The sequence below is a fragment of the Oncorhynchus clarkii genome, chromosome 5 (assembly GCF_045791955.1).
Source record: "Oncorhynchus clarkii lewisi isolate Uvic-CL-2024 chromosome 5, UVic_Ocla_1.0, whole genome shotgun sequence".
Lineage (NCBI taxonomy): Eukaryota > Metazoa > Chordata > Actinopteri > Salmoniformes > Salmonidae > Oncorhynchus > Oncorhynchus clarkii.
The window spans coordinates 50,413,053-50,433,405 of record NC_092151.1 but is presented as its reverse complement, the minus strand read 5'-3'; the positions used below and the strand labels follow the sequence as shown (position 1 = coordinate 50,433,405).

The 20,353-nt window shown below is 42.7% G+C and overlaps 1 protein-coding gene across 1 annotated transcript in view; it reads left to right on the top strand.

Moving 5' to 3' along the window:
* The window catches only part of LOC139408960 (kinesin family member 14), a 51,914-nt gene that overhangs the window by 13,993 nt on the left and 17,568 nt on the right, over nt 1-20,353 (top strand). The window contains exons 19-22 of the mRNA XM_071153490.1: nt 37-178; nt 512-618; nt 1,682-1,785; nt 3,313-3,543. Coding sequence (XP_071009591.1) covers nt 37-178; nt 512-618; nt 1,682-1,785; nt 3,313-3,543 — 584 coding nt within the window. The remainder of the gene's footprint in view (nt 1-36; nt 179-511; nt 619-1,681; nt 1,786-3,312; nt 3,544-20,353) is intronic.

The window sequence follows — 20,353 nt, the reverse complement described above, 5'->3', positions numbered from 1 at the left end:
TTTTTCGATTAATCTCAATCTTCACTTTGTTTTTAGACACGAGGGGTCTGGGAAGGAGGGCGGAGGGGGAAAGGGAGAGCTGCAGGTCCAGGTGCAGAACACCAAACTGGGCATCTCCACCTTCTGGAGTCTGGAGAAATTCCAGAGCAACCTGGCTGCCATGAGAGAACTCGACCAGGTCAGTAACAGTCATTTGAGTTATTCCTTGCTACTAATGCATATGTTGTCCATCTGAATTTAAAGAGCTGTGTTGGGTGCATTTTTGGTTAATCTAGTTGGTAGTTATCATACCACTATCTAGTCGATTTAGACTGCATTCTCCCACCCTTTTTGTCTCGCACTCAACCAGTGGAACAGTCAGTCTGCCCTTTGTAGATTTTGCCGGTGCACACCTAATTTACAAAACGCTTGTTTATGCATGAGGGGCATCCTCCGTTCCTGTAATTTCTCATTTAAGCTGAATAAATGAGTCTGGGGTTAAACTGAGCAGTCATTTATTCTCCTTCCCCAGGGGGACAGCAGCGCCTGTAAAGATGACGACGTGTTTTACGACCCCAATGATGAGTGGGAGCAAGATATATCGGCTTCCTCAACCGCCTCCTCCTTCTCACGCAGAAGGTCATTTCTAATGTGCATCCCAAAAGGCACCCTATTCTCTATATAGTACACTACTATTGACCAGGCCCTATGGGGCTGTGGTCAACAATAGTGCACTATGTACAGAATAGGGTGCCATTTTGGGACACAAACCTAGTCTCTACTCTTTCTCTCTATTCTCCTCAATTGAACTCGCATGCAAAAATGTGTCAGAACTAAGTTGAATATGATGAATGTGGAAAACCGTGTTTTTGAGCTCACTTGAGTGAACATAGAAAACTATCATTCGTTGAACATATGGAACGTGTTGGGTATTTTTTTTCTTCTACAGCGCTCGTATTGATATTTCCACTCTGTTGATTTACTACTTGGCACATCCTGGAAGTTCAATGTATAATTTTTCTTCACCTCAGTGTGAAATAACCACACAGAAACATTTCCCTAATTTTTCCCCTCGCGGCAACTTTTTTCCCCCACGCTATTTTTTTTGTTGGCTATGTTTATGGGCCTGGTGGTGCCTGCAGTGAAGGAGAGGATGCCAAAAGAAACATGAAAACCATCTCGGTCTCTCTCGCTACTCACTCTCACCTGAATCCTCTGGAGTCTACCCTGAACCCACTAGCAGCCACAGCTAGTGCCCTGTTTATCTTTGTCGGTCTGGCTGTGTGTGTGTCTCGGGCTCCCGTAGCCCTGCTTTTCCCAAAGTGTTCACTCCCCGTCATGGATTTAAAAAGCTTTGGATTTTCTGAAAGCCTTAGCTGGAGGGAATTCACCATTGACGGGAGTGTACAAAGTGTGGGTAATCGGGACGCTGCCCGAGAGAACACTCACATTCTGCCAACCAATGTTTGACTCTCAATTATTTTAAATGGCCTCTCCTCCTCTGCTCCTGTCTCCTCTCCTTCATCTGCACTGATATGATAACAGGATAGGTGAATGAAATGTAGCTGGTGCGTGGTGCCTATCAGACATTAATTTGCTTTCACATCAGTGAAAGTTGGGGCAATGCTGTGTTAGACTGTTGAAATCCTTTCCAAGACACATTAGTCGTGTGTTTTTTGTTTTTTGTTCCCCACCATTATAGGAGCAGAAGCCTGTTGAAGAGCAGGAGGATTTCAGGGCGTCTCTACGAAATCCGAGTGCACCCTATTCAAAGCCTTCGTAACAGTAACACCTCACAGTCCTCTGGTATGTGTGTTGTGTTGTGCGGTCCTGTGTGTGTAAGACACTAAAGTACTTTTAGTTTCTTTTCCAGGCTACCGTATATAGAAATGAAAGAATGATATAACATTAGGTGTCAAATAAAAATACAGTGCCTTGCAAAAGTTTTCACCCCCCTTGGCATTTTTCCTATTTTGTTGCATTACAACCTGCAATTAAAATTGATTTTATGTCATGGACATACACAAAATAGTCCAAATGGGTGAAGTGAAATGCAAAAAATAACTTGTTTAAAAAAATTCTAAAATATCAAAAACTGAAAAGTGGTGTGTGCATATGTATTCACCCCCTTTGCTATGAAGCCCCTAGCTGGTGCAACCAATTACCTTCAGACGTCACATAATTAGTTAGATTTCGCACAGGTGGACTTTATTTAAGTGTCACATGATCTGTCACATGATCTCAGTATATATACACCTGTTCCAAAAGGCCCCAGTCTCTGCAACACCACTAATCAAGGGCTACCACCAAGCAAGGGGCACCATGAAGCTCAAGGAGCTCTCCAAACAGGTCAGGGACAAAGTTGTGGAGAAGTACAGATCAGGGTTGGGTTATAAAACAATATCTGAAACTTTGAACAATAAGGGGTGTTCGTCAAAAGGCATGTGGGAGGCTCCCCAAACATATGGAAGAAGGTACTCTGGTCAGATGAGACTAAAATTGAGCTTTTTGGCCATCAAGGAAAACACTGTCTGGGGCAAACCCAACACCTCTCATCACCCCGCCATCCTCACCGTGAAGTATGGTGGTGGCAGCATCATGCTGTGGGGATGTTTTTCATCGGCAGGGACTGGGAAACTGGTCAGAATTGACGGAATGATGGATGGCGCTAAATACAGGGAAATTCTTGAGGGAAACCTGTTTCAGTCTTCGAGATTTGACACTGGTACAGAGGTTCACCTTCCAGCAGGACAATGACCCTAAGCATACTGCTAAAGCCACACTCGAGTGGTTTAAGGGGAAACATTTAAATGACTTGGAATGGCCTAGTCAAAGCCCAGACCTCAATCCAATTGAGAATCTGTGGTATGACTTAAAGATTGCTGTACACCAGCGGAACCCATCCAACTTGAAGGAGCTGGAGCAGTTTTGCCTTGAAGAATGGACAAAAATCCCAGTGGCTAGATGTGCCACGCTTATAGAGGCATACCCCAAGAGACTTGCAGCTGTAATTGCTGCAAAAGGTATTGACTTTGGGGGGTGAACAGTTATGCACGCTCAAGTTTTCTGTTTTTTTGTCTTATTTCTTGTTTGTTTCACAAAACATATTTTGCATCTTCAAAATGGTATGCGTGTTGTGTAAATCAAATGATACAAACCCCCAAATATAGATTTTATTTCCAGGTTGTAAGGCAGCAAAATAGGAAAAATGCCAAAGGGGTGAATAATTTCGCAAGCTACTGTAGGCCTACAGTTATAGCTCTCGTAGTCCACGTGGAGTTTCCTTTATATTCCATGTAATTATATTGGCCTACTTGTCTGTCTCTATTCCAGGTCTGATAGGTGTGGCCAAAACGCCCTCGCTGCACCCCAGCTCATTAGATTCCACCCTGCCGGGGATCTGCAAAGATTTGATTGGCCAGATGGTGGGGCAGCTGCGCGGGTGTCACAGCTACGAGGAGAGCATGGCAGACAGGCTGAGCTCTGACCTCTACTGTGTGTACACAGCCGTGACGACCATCTCCGGCCTGTACGATGGCCTGGACGATGACTGTCAGGAGAGTGGTAAGTCTGCATCTCAAAATTCACAATGTTCCATTCTTCAATGTTCCATTGCTCAGTAGGTTATGTGCTTGCAACACCAGGAGCTGGTTGCACCAGTTGATTGTAAGTGGTTTGTAAATCTATGTCCAATGTAAAATGTGCTCTACGTTGGACCTAAAAATTAAATCTGTTGCACCACCTGGGCGTTAACACTAATACAACCTATACCTAGGCGTTGATTCTACACCTTGTAGGGAGCAGGCGTGTGGTGTTAAATTGGAATCTTCATGCACAGAAAATAATAGCAATCTATATTTTCGAAAGGATGCGAGTCTCGTGTTCATATTTCACAAACTCCGTGGGCTTTTTGAGTTGCCTAAGCACAAGTCATTAGCAAAATAATACACTTGATTTATGCTATATTATAGCATGCCGAATGTGTCTGCTCAGATATTAGCAAACTAATAGAGGAGCTGCCTCCACTTATTTGCCCAGCCAGAGATCAAATAACCAGACAGATTCGGTGAATCAAAATGACATTGATTAAAAGACCAGGGCTTTTAGGCTATAACATTCTTGCAAAATGTCCTGATAACTGTTAGACGAACAAACTAGATGAGTCCACAGGCTTGTTTCAAAGCAGCGCTATAACGCTGTCCCAATCATAGCGGTGCTGAAATTATAGTTGACCACACATGGCTATTGCTTTAGTAGAATGGCGCCGGAGAGGATGGCTGATGTTTTATGTGCTCCTAACCGACTGTGCTATTTTGTTAGTTTTTTGCATTTTTTGTAACTTATTTTGTACATAATATTGCTGCTATTTTTATGACTGAAAATAACTTCTGGACATCAGAACAGTGATTACTCACCTCAAACTGGAAGAAGCTTTTTCCTTTAACGAGTCCGATGCAAAGGATATACTGCTTTCTCGGGAACATGCCCAAATCCCTGTAATTTGTGTGAAGAAAAGACAGATAAAAAGGAGGCGAAGGTCAGGCTACCTTTTGAGAATTCGTAGACGAGCGAGTAAACCCCCACTGCCACCCGTTCTATTGGCCAAAGTGCAATCATTGGAAAATAAAATTGATGACCTACGATCAAGATTATCCTACCGACGGGACATTAAAAACTGTAGTATCTTATGTTTCTTTGAGTAGTGACTAAACGACGGCAGGGAAAATAGATCTGGCGCGATTTTCCATGCACCGGCAGGACAGAGAAGCTACGTCTGGCAAGACGAGGGGTGGGGGTGTGTCTACTTGTCAATAACGGCTGGTGCGCAATGTCTAATACTAAAGAAGTCTCGAGTACCTTATGATAAGCTGTAGACCACACTATCTACCAATTGTTCTCATCTATATTATTCGTAGCCATCTATTTACCATCACAAACCGATGCTGGCACTAAGACCGCACTCAACAAACTGTATAAGGCCATAAGCAGACAAGAAAATGCTCATCCAGAAGTGGTGCTCCTAGTGGCCGGGGACTTTAATGCAGGCAAACAAATCAGAGGAACCAGAGGGAAAAAACTCTAGACCACCTTTACTCCACACACAGAGATGCATACAAAGCTCTACCCCGCCCTCCATTTGGCAAGTCTGACCATAATTCTATCCTCCTGATTCCTGCTTACAAGCAAAAACTAAACCAGTGACTCGCTCAATACGGAAGTGGTCAGATGACGTGGATGCTACGCTACAGAACTGGTTTACTAGCACAGACTGGAATATGTCCAATGGCATTGAGGAGTATACCACCTCAGTCACCGGCTTCATCAATAAGTGCATCGACGACATCGTCCCCTCAGAGACCGTACCAGAAGCCATGGAGTACAGGTAACATCCGCATCGAGCTAAAGGCTAGAGCTGCCGCTTTCAAGGAGCGGGACACTAATCCGGACACTTATAAGAAATCTCGCTATGCCCTCAGGCGAACTATCAAACAAGCAAAGCGTCAATACAGGATTAAGATTGAATCCTACTACACCGGCTCTGACACTCCACGGATGTGTCAGGGCTTGAAAACTCTCTTATGGACCACAAAGGGAAACCCAGGCACGAGCTGCCTAGTGATTCGAGCCTACCAGACAAGCTAAATGCTCGCTTCGAGGCAAGCATCACTGAAGCATGCATGAGAGCACCAGCTGTTCTGGATGACTGTGTGGTAATGCTCTCGGTAGCTGATGTGAGCAAGACCTTTAAACAGGTCAACATTTACAAAGCCGCTGGGCCAGACGGATTACCATGACATGTACTCAAAGCATACATGGACCAACTGGCAAGTGTCTTCACTGACATTTTCAAACTGGGTCTAAAAACCTCCCCTGGGTCTAAAAACCTCCCTCTGTAACTGGATCCTGGACTTCCTGACGGGCTGCCCCATGGTGATAAGGGTAGGCAGCAAGACGTCTGCCATGCTGATCCTCAACACTGGGGCCCCCTCAGAGGTGTGTACTGATCACCGACAACGATGAGACAGCCTATAGGGAGGAGGTCAGAGATCTGGCAGTATGGTGCCAAGGACAATAACCTCTCCCCCTAGTGTGAGCAAGACAAAGGAGCTGATCGTGGACTACAGAAAAAGGCGGGACGAACAGGCCCCCATTAACATCGACGGGGCTGTAGTGGAGTGGGTCGAGGGTTTCAAGTTTCTTGAAGTCCACATCACCAACAAACTATTATGGTCCAAACACATCAAGACAGTCATTAAGAGGGCATGACAACACTCCCCCCCTCAGGAGAATGAAAATGAGTCATGGGTCTCCAGATCCTCAAGTTCTACAGCTGCACCATCGAGAGCATCCTGCCTGGTATGGCAACTGCTCGGCATCTGACCATAAGGCGCTACAAAGGGTAGTGCGTACGGCCCAGTACATCACTGGGGCCAAGCTTCCTTCCATCCAGGACCTATATACTAGGCAGTGTCAAAGGAAAGCCCAAAAAATGGTCAGCGACTCCAGTCACCCAAGTCATAGACTGCTTTCTCTGCTACCGCATGGCAAGCGGTACTGGAGTGCCAAGTCTAGGCTCCTTAACAGCTTCTACCCCCAAGCCATAAGACTGCTGAACAATTAATCAAATGGCCACCGGACGATTTACGTTGACCTCCCCCATTTGTTTTGTACACTGCTGCTACTCGCTGTTTATCTATGCATAGTTACTTCAACCCTTTGCTCGACTAGCCTGTACCACCACACATTGACTCTACCGGCACTCCCTGGATATAGCCTTGATATTTTATTGTTACTTTTTATTCTTTTTTACTTTAGTTTATTTGGTAAATATTTTCATAAGTCTTTCTTGAACAGCACTGTTGGTTATGGGCTTGTAAGTAAGCATTTCACGGGAAGGTTGTGTACACTTGTTGTATTCGGCTCGTGACAAAGTTAGACTTGAAAGTATTTAAAACGTTTGGATGACTAAGAGTTTCATTAAGCAACAATATGATAAATTGCTTTAATTGCATTTGCGTACTTTATTGCAATATTTTCGTCATTCATTTCCACAGTAATTATTGATTGATTAATCCAGATGTGGTTAATAAGAAAACGTACATGCGTAGCGTTGGGCTTTGCAAAGTGATGGAACATTCCTCGCAAAGTTTATATGGTAAAGGTGGTAACAACCTAGTAATGGGCGCTGCCTAGCAACCATCATTATGAAGCATCAAATCTCATGAACGTGCATTGCTGACGCCGGAATTAGCTATGACTAGTCATATTTTTGGTTGGTTGGTGCAATAGATGTAAATTCTGATCCCAAAGTCGGAAGCTCAACGCCCGACCAAGCATGCACCCAACTGGTGCAACTGTCCCCAGGGTTGCTGGTTAAAGTATATCTCACTGTCAATGTTGAGAATAGAGGTCGACCGATTAATCGTAATGGCAGATTAATTAGGGCCGATTTCAAGTTTTCATAACAATCGGAAATCTGTCTTTTTGTGCGCCGATTTTATTTATTTATTTATAAAAATATATATTTTTTAATACCTTTATTTAACTAGGCAAGTCAGTTAAGATTCTTATTTTCAATGACGGCCTAGGAATGGTGGGTTAACTGCCTCGTTCAGGGGCGGAACGACAGATTTTCACCTTGTCAGCTCGGGGGATCCAATCTTGCAACATTACAGTTAACTAGTCCAACAGAATAACGACCTGCCTCTCTCTCGTTGCACTCCACAAGGAGACCTAACTGCCTGTTACACAAATGCAGTAAGCCAAGGTAAATTGCTAGCTAGCATTAAACTTATCTTATAAAAAACAATCAATCATAATCACTAGTTAACTACACATGGTTGATAATATTACTAGATATTATCTAGCATGTCCTGCATTGCATATAATCTGACTGAGCATTCAAGTATCTAAGTATCTGACTGTGCGGTGGTAGGCAGAAGCAGGCGCATAAACGTTCATTCAAACAGCGTTTATAACTTCAAGCCTATCAACTCCCGAGATGAGGCTGGTGTAATCGAAGTGAAATGGCTAGCTAGTTAGTGCGATCTAATAGCGTTTCAAACGTCACTCGCTCTGAGCCTTCTAGTAGTTGTTCCCCTTGCTCTGCATGGGTAACGCTGCTTCGATGGTGGCTGTTGTGTTGCTGGTTCGAGTCCAGGGAGGAGCGAGGAGAGGGACGGAAGCTATACTGTTACACTGGCAATACTAAAGTGCATATAAGAACATCTAATAGTCAAAGGTTAATGAAAAACAAATGGTATAGAGGGAAATAGTCCTATAATTCCTATAATAACTACAACTTCAAACTTCTTACCTGGGAATATTGAAGACTCGTGTTAAAAGGAACCACCAGCTTTCACATGTTCTCATGTTCTGAGCAAGGAACTGAAACGTTAGCTTTCTTACATAGCACATATTGCACTTTTACTTTCTTCTCCAACACTTTGTTTTTGCATTATTTAAACCAAATTGAACATGTTTCATTATTTACTTGAGACTAAGTTGATTTTATTGATATATTATATTAAGTTAAAATAAGTGTTCATTCAGTATTGTTGTAATTGTCATTATCACAAATAAAAAAATAAAAATTGGCCGATTAATCGGTATCGGCTTTTTTGGTCCTCCAATAATCGGTATCGGCTTTTTTGGTCCTCCAATAATCGGTATCGGCGTTGAATCTTAATCGGTCGCCCTCTAGTTGAGAGTACTGTAAGTTTCTCTCCCATTAATCATGAATGTGACCCTGGTCTTATACACCTATAGTAAAGTCTTTGTCAGTGCTTGGCACTCCTGAAATAACAGGTTTAAGCCCACAGTGCCTTCAGAAAGTATTCACACCTCTTTGACTTTTTAAAACATTTTGTTACAAAGTGGGATTAAAATGAATAATTTTTTTTTTGTCAACTATCTACACAAAATACTCAGTCAAAGTGGAAGAGAAATTATAACAGTTTTATTTTTCACAAATATCTTCATTAGATAAGTATTCACACCCCTGAGTCAATACATGTTAGAATCATCTTTGGTAGCAATTACAGCTGTGAGTCTTTCTGGGTAAGTCTCTAAGAGCTTTGCACTCCTGGATTGTAAAATATTTGCAGTCTTAAATAAACAATTATTCAAGCAGCATTCCACCCTGCATCCAACTGCTGGCTTGCTTCTGAAGCTAAGCAGGGTTGGTCCTGGTCAGTCCCTGGATGGGAGACCAGATGCTGCTGGATGTGGTGTTGGAGGGCCAGTTGGTGGCACCCTTTCCTCTGGTCTAAAAAAAATTATCCCAATGCCTCAGGGCAGTGATTGTGGTCATTGCCCTGTGTAGGGTGACGTCTTTTGGGTGGGACATTAAACGGGTGTCCTGACTCTGTGGTCACTAAAGATCCCATGGCACTTATCGTAAGAGTAGGGATGTTAACCCCGGTGTCCTGGACATCATACCATCATGGCCACCTAATCATCCCCAGCTTACAATTAGCTCATTCATTCCTCCTCCCTCCATCCCCCCTTCTCAGACAACTTTCCTGGTAAAATAAGGCTACCGTCCTGGTAGCCATTTGATGTTCAGGAGTCTTATTGCTTGGGGGTAAAATCTGTTGAGAAGCCTTTTGGTCCTAGACTTGGCGCTCCGGTACCACCTGCCATGCGGTAGCAGAGAGGACAGTCTATGACTGGGGTGGCTGAGGTCTTTGACAATTTTTAGGGCCTTCTTCTGACACGGTCGGAGGCCGAGCAGTTGCCGTACCAGGCAGTGACGCAACCAGTCAGGATGCTCTCGATGTTGCAGCTGTAGAACCTTCTGAGGATCTGAGCACCCATTCCAAATCTTTTCAGTCTCCTGAGGGGGAATAGGTTTTGTGGTGCCCTCTTCACGACTGTCTTGATGTGTTTGGACCGTTCTAGTTTGTTGATGTGGACACCAAGGAACTTGAAGCTCTCAACCTGCCATTACAGCCCCGTCGATGAAAATGGGGGCGTGCTCGGTCCTCCTTTTCCTGTAGTCCACAATCATCTCCTTTGTCTTGATTACGTTGAGGGATAGGCTGTTATTCTCCACCACACGGCCAGCTCTCTGAACTCCTCCCTATAGGCTGTCTCGTTGTTGTCCGTTATCAGGCCTACCACTGTTGTCGTCTGCAAACTTAATGATGGTGTTGGAGTCGTGCCTGGCCATGCAGTCGTGGGTGACGAGGGAGTACAGGAGGGGACTGATGAGGCCCATGAGGCTCCAGTGTTGAGGATCAGCGTGGCAGATGTGTTGCTACTTACTCTCACCACCTGGGGGCGGCCCGTCAGGAATGCCAGGATCCAGTTGCATTTTGAGGTGTTTTAGTCCCAGGATCCTTAGCTTAATGATGAGTTTTGAGGGTACTATGGTATTGAATGCTGAGCTATAGTCAATTAATAGTATTCTCACGTAGGTGTTCCTTTTGTCCAGGTGGGAAAGGGCAGTGTGGAGTGCAATAGAGATTGCATCATCTGTGGATCTGCTGGTGCAGTATGCAAATTGGAGTGTGTCTAGGGTTTCTGGGATAATGGTGTTAATGTGAGCCATTACCAGCCTTTCAAAGCACTTCATGGCTATGGACGTGAGTGCAGTCATTTAGGGAGCTTACAGGGACACAGGGACTATGGTGGTCTGCTTGAAACATGTTGGTATTACAGACTCAATCAGGGACATGTTGAAAATGTCAGTGAAGACACCTGCCAGTTGGTCAGCACATGTCCGGAGCACACGTCTTGGTAATCTGACTGGGCCAGCGGTCTTGTGAATGTTGCCCCATTTAAAGGTCTTACTCACGTTGGCTACGGAGAGTGTTATCACACAGTCGTCCTGAACAGCTGATGTTCTCATGCATGCGTCAGTGTTGCTTGCCTCAAAGCGAGCATAGAAGCATGCATCCCTTTGTAGTCTTTAATAGTTTGCAAGCCCTGCCTCAACCGACGAGCTTCGGAGCCGATTCAACCGTAGTCCTGTATTGGCGCTTAGCCTGTTTGATGATTAGTCAGAGGGCATAGGGGGATTTCTTATAAGCTTCCGGGTTAGAGTCCTGCTCCTTGAAAGCGGCAGCTCTATCCTTTAGCTCAGTGCGGATGTTGCCTGTAATCCATGGCTTCTAGTTGGGGTATGTACGTACAGCCTCAATGCACTTATTGATAAAGCCAGTGACTGATGTGGTGTATTCCTCAATGCCATCGGAAGAATCCCAGAACATATTCCAGTCTGTATTATCAAAACAGTCCTGTAGTTTAGCATCTGCTTCATTTGACCACTTTTTTATAGACTGATTCACTTGTGCTTTCTGCATGAATTTTTGTTTGTAAGCAGGAATCGGGTGCATAGAATTATGGTCAGATTTGCCAAATAGAGGGCGCGATAGGGGTTTGTACGTGTCTCTGTGTGGAGTAAAGGTGAACCATAATTTTTTTTTGCTTGCGCATTTAACATGCTATTAGAAATTGGCGACAACTGTTTTAAGTTTCCCTGCATTTAAGTCCCCGGCCACTAGGAGCGCCGCCTCTGGGTGAGCGGTTTCCTGTTTGCTTTTTTCCTTATACAGCTGACTCCGTGCGGTCTTAGTGCCAGCTTCCCTCTGTGGTGGTAAATAAACAGCCACTCATTTTTTTAATAAACTCTCTTGGAAAATAGTGTGGTCTGCAACTTATCATGAGATACTCTCCTCCAGGTGAGCAAAATCTAGAGACTTCCTTAGATTTCGTGCACCCCTTCTCCTGTGTGCTGTTTTATCTAGCCGGTGCAGCGTATACCCCGCCAGCTGAATGTTTTCCATGTTGTCATTCAGCCACAATTCGGTGAAACATAAGATATTACAGTTTTTGATGTCCCGTTGGTAGGATATTTGTGATCATACCTCGTCTAATTGTTCAATGATTGTACGTTGGCAAGTAATATTGATGGTAATGGCAGATTTCCTACTCGCCGTTGGGGATCCTTACGTGGCACCCCGCCCTGTGTCCTTTATACCTGCGTCTCTTTCTCTTGCCAATGACAGGGATTTCGGCCTTGTCGGGTGTCTGAAGTACACCCTGTGCGTCCTGCTTGTTGAAGAAAAAATCTTTGTCTAAACCGAGGTGAGTGATCACTGTCCTGAAATCCAGAAGCTCTTTTTTTTTGCCATAAGATATGGTGGCGGAAACATTGTGTAAAGTAAGTTGCGAAAAAAAAACCCACATGCCACAAATAGTTGGGTGCCCGTAACACGTCTGCCATGTCTTCCGGCGTCATCTTGGAAAGCTCAGGACATAAAGTTAATTTCTTTGACACATTTTTTGCAGCTGTACTTTAGTTCCTTATTATAAACAGGATACATATTTTGGAATATTTTTTTGTTGTTGTACAGGCTTCCGTCTTTTCACTGTTTTTTTAGGTTAATATTGTGGACTAACTACAATGTTGTTGATCCATCCTCAGTTTTCTCCTATCACAGGCATGAAACTAACAATTTTCTACAAATCAAATTGTATATTTCACATGCTTATTAAACAGGTGTAGACTAACAGTGAAATGCTTACTTATGGGCCCTTCCCAACATTAAAAAAAATAATAAATAACACAAGGAATAAATAGAAAAGCTCTTCGGTCGGTCTGACAACTGAGTTTGGAAGGACGCCTGTATCTTTGTAGTGACTGGGTGTATTGATACACCATCCAAAGTGTAATGACTTCACTATGCTCAAAAGGATATATTTTTGCCATCTACCAATAGTAGCCCTTCTTGACGAGGCATTGGTAAACATCACTGGTCTTGTGCTTGAATCTGTTTGAAATTAGCTGCTCGACTAAGGGACGTACAGAGATGGTATTGATTTTTTAAATCTCTGTTAAACACTTATTGCACACAGTGAGTTCATGCAACTTATTGTGTGACTTGTTAAGCGCAATATTACTCCTGAACTTTAGGCTTGCCATAACAGGGGTTGAATACTTATTGACTCAAGCTTTTCATGTTTAATTCATTTGTAAAATGTTCTAAAAACATTACCCTAAATCAAAGTGGAATTATGTATGTAGGCCAGTGATGCAAAATCTCAATCTAATCCATTTTAAATTCAGGCTGTAACACAACAATGTGTAAAAAGTCCAGGGGTGAAAATACTTTCTGAAGGCACTGTATATGTTATCCTCCTGACACTTCAGACAATAGGCAGCAGTGTGCTGTGGCTGTTTTCTTGAAAAACTCATTCTTGAAACAATTCTGCTGCGGATAGACAATGTTTTCCACGTCTAATATGTGGGTGAAGGAAGCTCTGTTGTAAGTGTTGTCACCAATAGTGCTGGGTGATGTCAACCTTTGTCCTCATAAAACCTTGATTGACCATTTTTATTTTTTTACTCCGCTAAAACAACTGTTGGGCTGTTGGGTGATTTAAAAAAATTCTAAATACAGATCTCTATTGCGTGAAATTGCATGCTACTACTATACGAATCATGACGTAGAATCATGGACGCATATTTTTGCTTTTTTTCAACACTTGTAACTGCCATTTCCTGCAATCAAGAGCAAAATGTTTACTGAAATGGTAACAAATGAAGTAAAAATCTGTGTATATATACAGTGTACAACTTTGTTTTTTACAGAGTTGCGCAGGCAGTCCAAATGCCCCACCTATTTTGAGCCCCACTTCTGTCCTGGAGTTGCGTTCCCATACCAAAACTAGACAGATAGCTAACAACTAAGTTCAATAAAACTCCCAAGGCGTGACTTTTCTTGAATGACTATATTGTAAACGTTTGTTGTGAAACTGCAAAATACAGAAAATAATATACTTCAGTATTCAATTCACATCGACATACTGTAACTGTACATTATACATTTTAAATTGAAGTTGCATAAATGCAAAACACGTGCCAAGGTACCATGTATCTGGCATGATGCCAAACCAGAGAACTGGTTGCTAGTCATATGGTAATTGGCTAACTCCTTCAATTACTCTAATGTGCAACCACCTCTGTACAATAACAAAGCATATTACACTAGAAACAGTAACAAAAGTTCAGTCGATAGCGCGCCGGACCTCGGCCTAGAAGGTCGAGAGTTCGAGGCCTGCTCCCTGCCTGTTTCATTACAGTATGTTTTACAATTTGTTTACATGACGCACGAGCAAAGTAATACAGCTGACGGCATACATGAGACGAGGCAATTTGTGTGAGTAAATGCAAACAACTAAGTAAGTAATTCTATCAATAACAAGATTATCATCACTAGCAATATTCTTTCATCAAATTTACAAACAAATATTTTCCGAGGCTGAAGCGTGACGAGAAATAACTGCACTGAAAGACCTGCACCGTAGCGTTGTTTTTAGAGGCTTTGCGTGCTGAACGACTACTCTACTTCCTGTTTCCGTACAGTCTTTCTAAGTACCAGAAAGCTCCACTAGGGGGCGATAAACACTATGGAACACAATGAAAATCCATCTTAACCACTGTAATAAAATCATCTGTTACCTTCTAACAGGAAGACGGCACACCCACCTTTTTTAGCTTTTTTTATGTGCCTGTTTTGCATGTTGCATTTTATTTTGGCATATCAGTTTGCTAACAATGTAAAACAAATATTAATTGAGTAAGGCAGCTCCAAAAGGCAGGTGTTTCAGCCTAGCTCAGTGCTTTCTGTGGTGGTGGGGCAGCCAGCTGAAAATTCGTGGTTGGTGGTGTTCTTTAGTTGCGCTGTGATTGGCTCAGTGTTCTGTCACTCAAGGGGACACTACGTCACTGCAAAGTTTAAGAGGAAATTCAAGCCCCTTAGGTGCTGCCATATAGTTACATTAGAAGGGCCCATCCAAGAAGGCTCAAGGGCATTGGTCATAGATGACGTCAAATCACGTTATATGTACCGAAGCTTTGATTGGACTGATCGTGTCAACATCATACTTTCAAAATCTTAGCTAACAAGTTAGCAGTCATCATCATGAATCAAGTTGACATATACTGGAAAATCCTTTTCAGTCCTTGTCATATGAAGAGAAAGTATAGATAAAATGTATTGGTGCTCATTGGCCATTGGACATAAACATTACACAAGTTGGAAATCGCAAATTCAACAATGAGTGGTTTGGAAGGAATCAGTGGCTAACTGCAAGCTTTGCAAAGCAATCACCAGCCTGCTATTCAGTGGAGAGGGTGTGTGGTCCAAGTCTGGGTTTAAGGGTGTCCTTTTCCAAACTTAAAAGGATAAACATTCAACATTGGCCAAGCTGTCAATACAGCATGACTTCTGCCGCGTTCGAAACAACTGGGAAATCTCAGACTTCAGTGAGTTCAAGTAAACTGAAAACTCGGGTGGAACAAGCTCCGACTGGGAAAATAAGTTTCGAACGGTCATCCAACTCAGAATTCCAAATCGGGAACTCTTTTTAGAGCTCCGACCTGAAGATCACTGACGTCATGATTCAACCTTGTTTTTTCCCCAAGTTCCCAGTTGTCTTGAAAGCACCATAAATCCAGAGAATGCCAGAATTTGATTATACATTTTGATGACAAAATCTGTGCACAAGAAGGACTTTCGCGCCACCTTCCTGTTCAAGTGAGCACAGCACAAAAATGTATGTTGTGTAATGATGTAATATGCCAAGCAATACTAAGTGTATGTTGTGTATTAAGCTGTTAGTATCCCATGTTCCTCACCCTAATAATTTGCTCCCTTTTCTCTTAAAAATGTAGCCTGCTGTTTGGACTTGGTGGTGCACATTTAGCCTATTTTATAGAAATGTCAATATCGAATATTGTAAGAGCTTTCATTGTCTGCGTTTATACCCCCTTTATTTATCCTACGGTTCTGACTTGGTGTACAGGGAGAATACTGTAAGAATGGCCCATGTTTTGAATTCAAAAGTGCTGAACAAGTAGATAAATTGACTTTGTCTGTCCTTGCTCGCTCTTTAATATCTTAATCGAAATTATAGATTGACTCTTATCCGCTATGTTGTATCAGCTATGAACATTTTCATAAGTATTCAGACCCTTCAAACCCGTGCTTAGGGTTGTTGTTCTGTTGGAAGGTGAACCTTTGCCTCAGTCTGAGGCCGTAACCTGCTCCAGAGCGATTTTCATCAAGGATCTTTCTTTACTTTACTCTGTTCATCTTTCCCTCGATCCTGACTAGTCTCCCAGTCCCTGCCGCTGAAAAACATGCCCTCAGCATGATGCTGCCACCACTCTGCTTCACTGTAGGGAAGGTTACCTCCAGGCGTGATGCTTGGCATTCAGGCCAAAGAGTTCAATCTTGGTTTCATCAGACAAGAGAACCTTGTTTCTCATGGTCTGAGTCCTTCAGGTGCTTTTTGGCAAACTTCAAGCATGTCATGTGCATTTTACTGAGGAGCGGTTCTGTCTGGCCACTCTACCATAAAGGCCTCATTGGTGGAGTTCCGCAGAGATGGTTGTCCTTCTGGAAGGTTCCCCAATCTCCACAGAGGAACTCTGGAGCTTTGTCGTAGTGATCATTGGGTTCTTGGTCCCCTTCCTGACCAAGGCCCTTCTCCCCAAATATCTCAGTTTGGCCGGCAGGACAGCTCTAGAAAGAGTCTTGGTGGTTCCAAACTTCTTCCATTTAAGAATGATGGAGGCCACTGTGTTCTTGGGGACCTTAAATGCTGCAGACATTTTGTTGGTACCCTTCTCAAGATCTGTGCCTCAACACGATCCTGTCTCGTACAATTCCTTCAACATCATGGCTTTGGTTTTTGCAAACGTTCCAAAAAACCTGTTTTCACTTTTGTAATTATGTGGTATTGTGTGTAGATGTTTTTTTTAACGTTTTTGTAAAAAAAAATTATCCACTTTAGAATAAGGCTTTAACGTAAAAAGGGAAGGGATCTGAATACTTTCCGAATGCACTGTATGCATAGGCTTATTGACTCCGACTTTCATTCATGTTCTTTTTGGAAGTGGAAACTATTGGACCTTAGGCTTTTAGGGGGCGGCAGGTAGCCTGATGGTTAGGGCGTTGGGCCAGTAACCGAAAGGTTGCTAGCTCGAATTCTCGAGCTGGCAAGTTAAAAATCTGTCATTCTGCCCCTGAACAAGGCAGTTAACCCACTGTTCCTAGGCCCTAATTGTTAATAGGAATTTGTTCTTAACTGACTTGCCTAGTTAAAGGTAATAATATTAAAAATAGGACATTTGGAATAGACTTCTGTTCGTAACTTTATTTTGACTTAAAGCTTTTATGGTAGGAGGATAGGTTATTGGAGGGATTCTTACTCCCCGCACAGATTATTTATTTCTTAAATAATCTTAAACTTGTCATTAGATTGTTTTATAGGCCATTGATATTGTTTGTCCTTACTCATTATTAGTCCCCTGGCTTCCTCATGTTTTTGGGCTGTTCAATCTACTTTTGAGATGGAACTGTTAATTATTCTAATTGTTTGATCGGGAGAGAAAGCATGCATAAAACAATGAAAGCCCAAAGTCGTATTCATATTGATTGGAGAGACAAGGGAATATAGCTGTTTTTTGTTGTTGTTTTTTTACCGCTGGACACTATAGTTAGGGAGTGTCAGTTATTAAAAAAAAAATGTATAGGTTTAGGCTATTTTAAGGCCCATGCATCTTACAGAAGTCAAGAAACAATATTTTATGACGGGACATTTTGCGCTGCTTTGGTGGAATTCTCTGGTCTTTCTAGCCTACACTGCTCTTGCGTTCTGTAGGCTTATATAACAGGCTATTTATTGAAATGTGCTATAGCAAATAGGAATAGGCAGATTACTTGGAATGCCACTTGTATGCTGCCCTGTTGTTTGCTGCCCAACTCCATTCTGTAGGCTACTACGTGGTGCCAAACCAGTTCAAATAGGCTAAGCCATCGTCTGTCACATCACAATGTCCTCACCATCGACAATGGCCGCCAAACATCGTCGACAGAGGATACTGGCGTAATATTTCCCAACCCTAGTCACTATACTTAGTTCAGTCGAGGGCAGGCTAAACTGAATGAACAACAGAGGCAAGTATGAACATTTTATTAAGAGTTTTGGGGAATGACTTCGTCATTGATCATTGGAGCCAGATGCTGGTATGCAGGCAGCACTATGCGGGGCAGCTGGCATTGAAACCATCCCTCTGGTAGAGAAAGGTTCCGATGACGGACCTTCAGCTGCTGGAGGTGGAGGGTCGGCAGTGAAACTTTTGCTGTAAGACGTGAGGGAACAAGAGCAAGCCGTCATTTTAAATGCATCAAAATATGTATTCCCATTGGTCAGAAGAGAGCACGTTGATTATTGCACCAGTATGCAAATTCAAATCAAATGAATTCATAAAGCCCTTTTTTTTACATCGGCAGACATCACAAAGTGCTTTTTCAGAAACTCAGCCTAAAACCCCAAATGGCAGGCAATGCAGCTGTAGAAGCACAGTGGCTAGAAAAAAAAGAAAGGCAGGAATCAGTCCTCTTCTGGCTGTGCCGAGTGGAGATTATAAGAGTACATGGTCATTTAAGGCCAGATCGTTCTTCAAGATGTTCAAATTTTCATAGATGACCAGCAGGGTCAAATAATAATCACGGTGGTTGTAGAGGCTGCTACAGGTCAGTACCTCAGGAGTAAATGACAGTTGGCTTTTCATAGCCAAGCATTCAGAGGTCGAGAGAGAGAGGGAGTCGGAAACGGCAGGTCCGGGACAAGGTAGCACGTCCGGTGAAATGTGAGGTTTCCATAGCCGCAGGCAGAACAGTTGAAACTGGAGCAGCAGCACGGCCAGGTGGACTGGGGACAGCCAGGAGTCATCAGGCCAGTTAGTCCTGAGGCATGGTCCTAGGGCTCAGGTCCTCCGGGAGGGGGGGATGGAGAGAGCACACATACTTAGTCACCTAGGACACCAGATATAACAGACTGACCCTAGTCCCCCGGCACATAGACTATTGCAGCGTAGATACTATGCCTCTAGGTTATTTAGCAAGTGTGATAAAGTTGCATTATTCAGTTGTGCTGATTGGCCATAGGGTAATAGGGGAATGACATTCCGCACATGGCTAATTGATAGTAAAGGAGGAGGAGTGACATGATGCTGTGCTGTTGATGAGAACATTCTAAACATCAGATATAAATTCCTGCTGTGTCCATAGAAGAGGATTGCCTGGCTACCCAACCACATTGCTATGGCCAAACACCACGCCCACGATGAGTCTGGATATGATCTCCTCACAACGACTTCTCGAATGCGAACACATTCAAACCGTTCTGATTGGTTCCACAAACCGATGGGTTGGGCCAGAGCCTGAAAACACTTGGTCAAGTGGCGTTTTGGAGATGGTAATTGGCTTTGATAGAAGCGATCATTCGCTGATGACTTGTTTTGTACAACGTCCCTCACTTTGAAAGCAAAAATGACTTCTACAATGGCAGTCTGACTGAAGGTATATAGCGATAGATAGAGCAGCGGAATTAAATTCAGTATGAGTCATCAGGCAAAGAGAAAACAATGTAAATTATATTGTGGTTACAGAATTAAGTAATGTGAGCTATCTATTTAGATCAGCCTTCGTGATTTGTACCTCCACTACCGGTCAAAAGTTTTAAACACCTACTCATTCAAGGGTTTTTCTTTATTTTACTATTTTCTACATTGTAGAATAATAGTGAAGACATCAGAACTATGAAATAACACATATGGAATCATGTAGTAACCCAAAAAGTGTTAAACAAGTATTTTATATTTGAGATTTCAAATAGCCACCCTTTCCCTTGATAACAGCTTTGTACACTCTTGGCATTCTCTCAAGCAGCTTCACCTGGAATGCTTTTCCAACAGTCTTGAAGGAGTTCCCACATATGCTGAGCACTTGTTGGCTGCATTTCCTTCACTCTGGGGTCTGACTAATCCAATAACCATCTCAATTTGGTTGAGGTCGGGGGATTGAGCAGGTAATCTGGCCTCAAGAATCTCAAATATAAAATATATTTGGATTTGTTTTAACACTTTTTTTGGTTACTACATGATTCCATGTGTTTCATAGTTTTGTTGTCTTCACTATTATTCTACAATGTATAAAATAGTAAAAATAAAGAAACCCTTGAATGAGTAGGTGTTTTAAAACTTTTGATCGGTAGTGTACATTATCTGAATAGTCATGGCAAGGTTAAACTAAATAACATGAATCAGACTAAATGTCCTGAGGAAAACAATCCTAATATTGGAAACAAACAGCCTTATGTTGTCACCCAGTCACATTTGTTTATTTTCCATGCTATAGCACACCATGTTGTGCATGAAGCAGGTTCATAGTAAAGGACTGTTTTTCTTTTTTGTCATGGAATATTGACAATTATCTTGGTAGTATTTTGATACGGATATTGTGAAAAATGTACCCTTTTGCCTTCTACTTGAAAATAATGAACTTTTAAACGT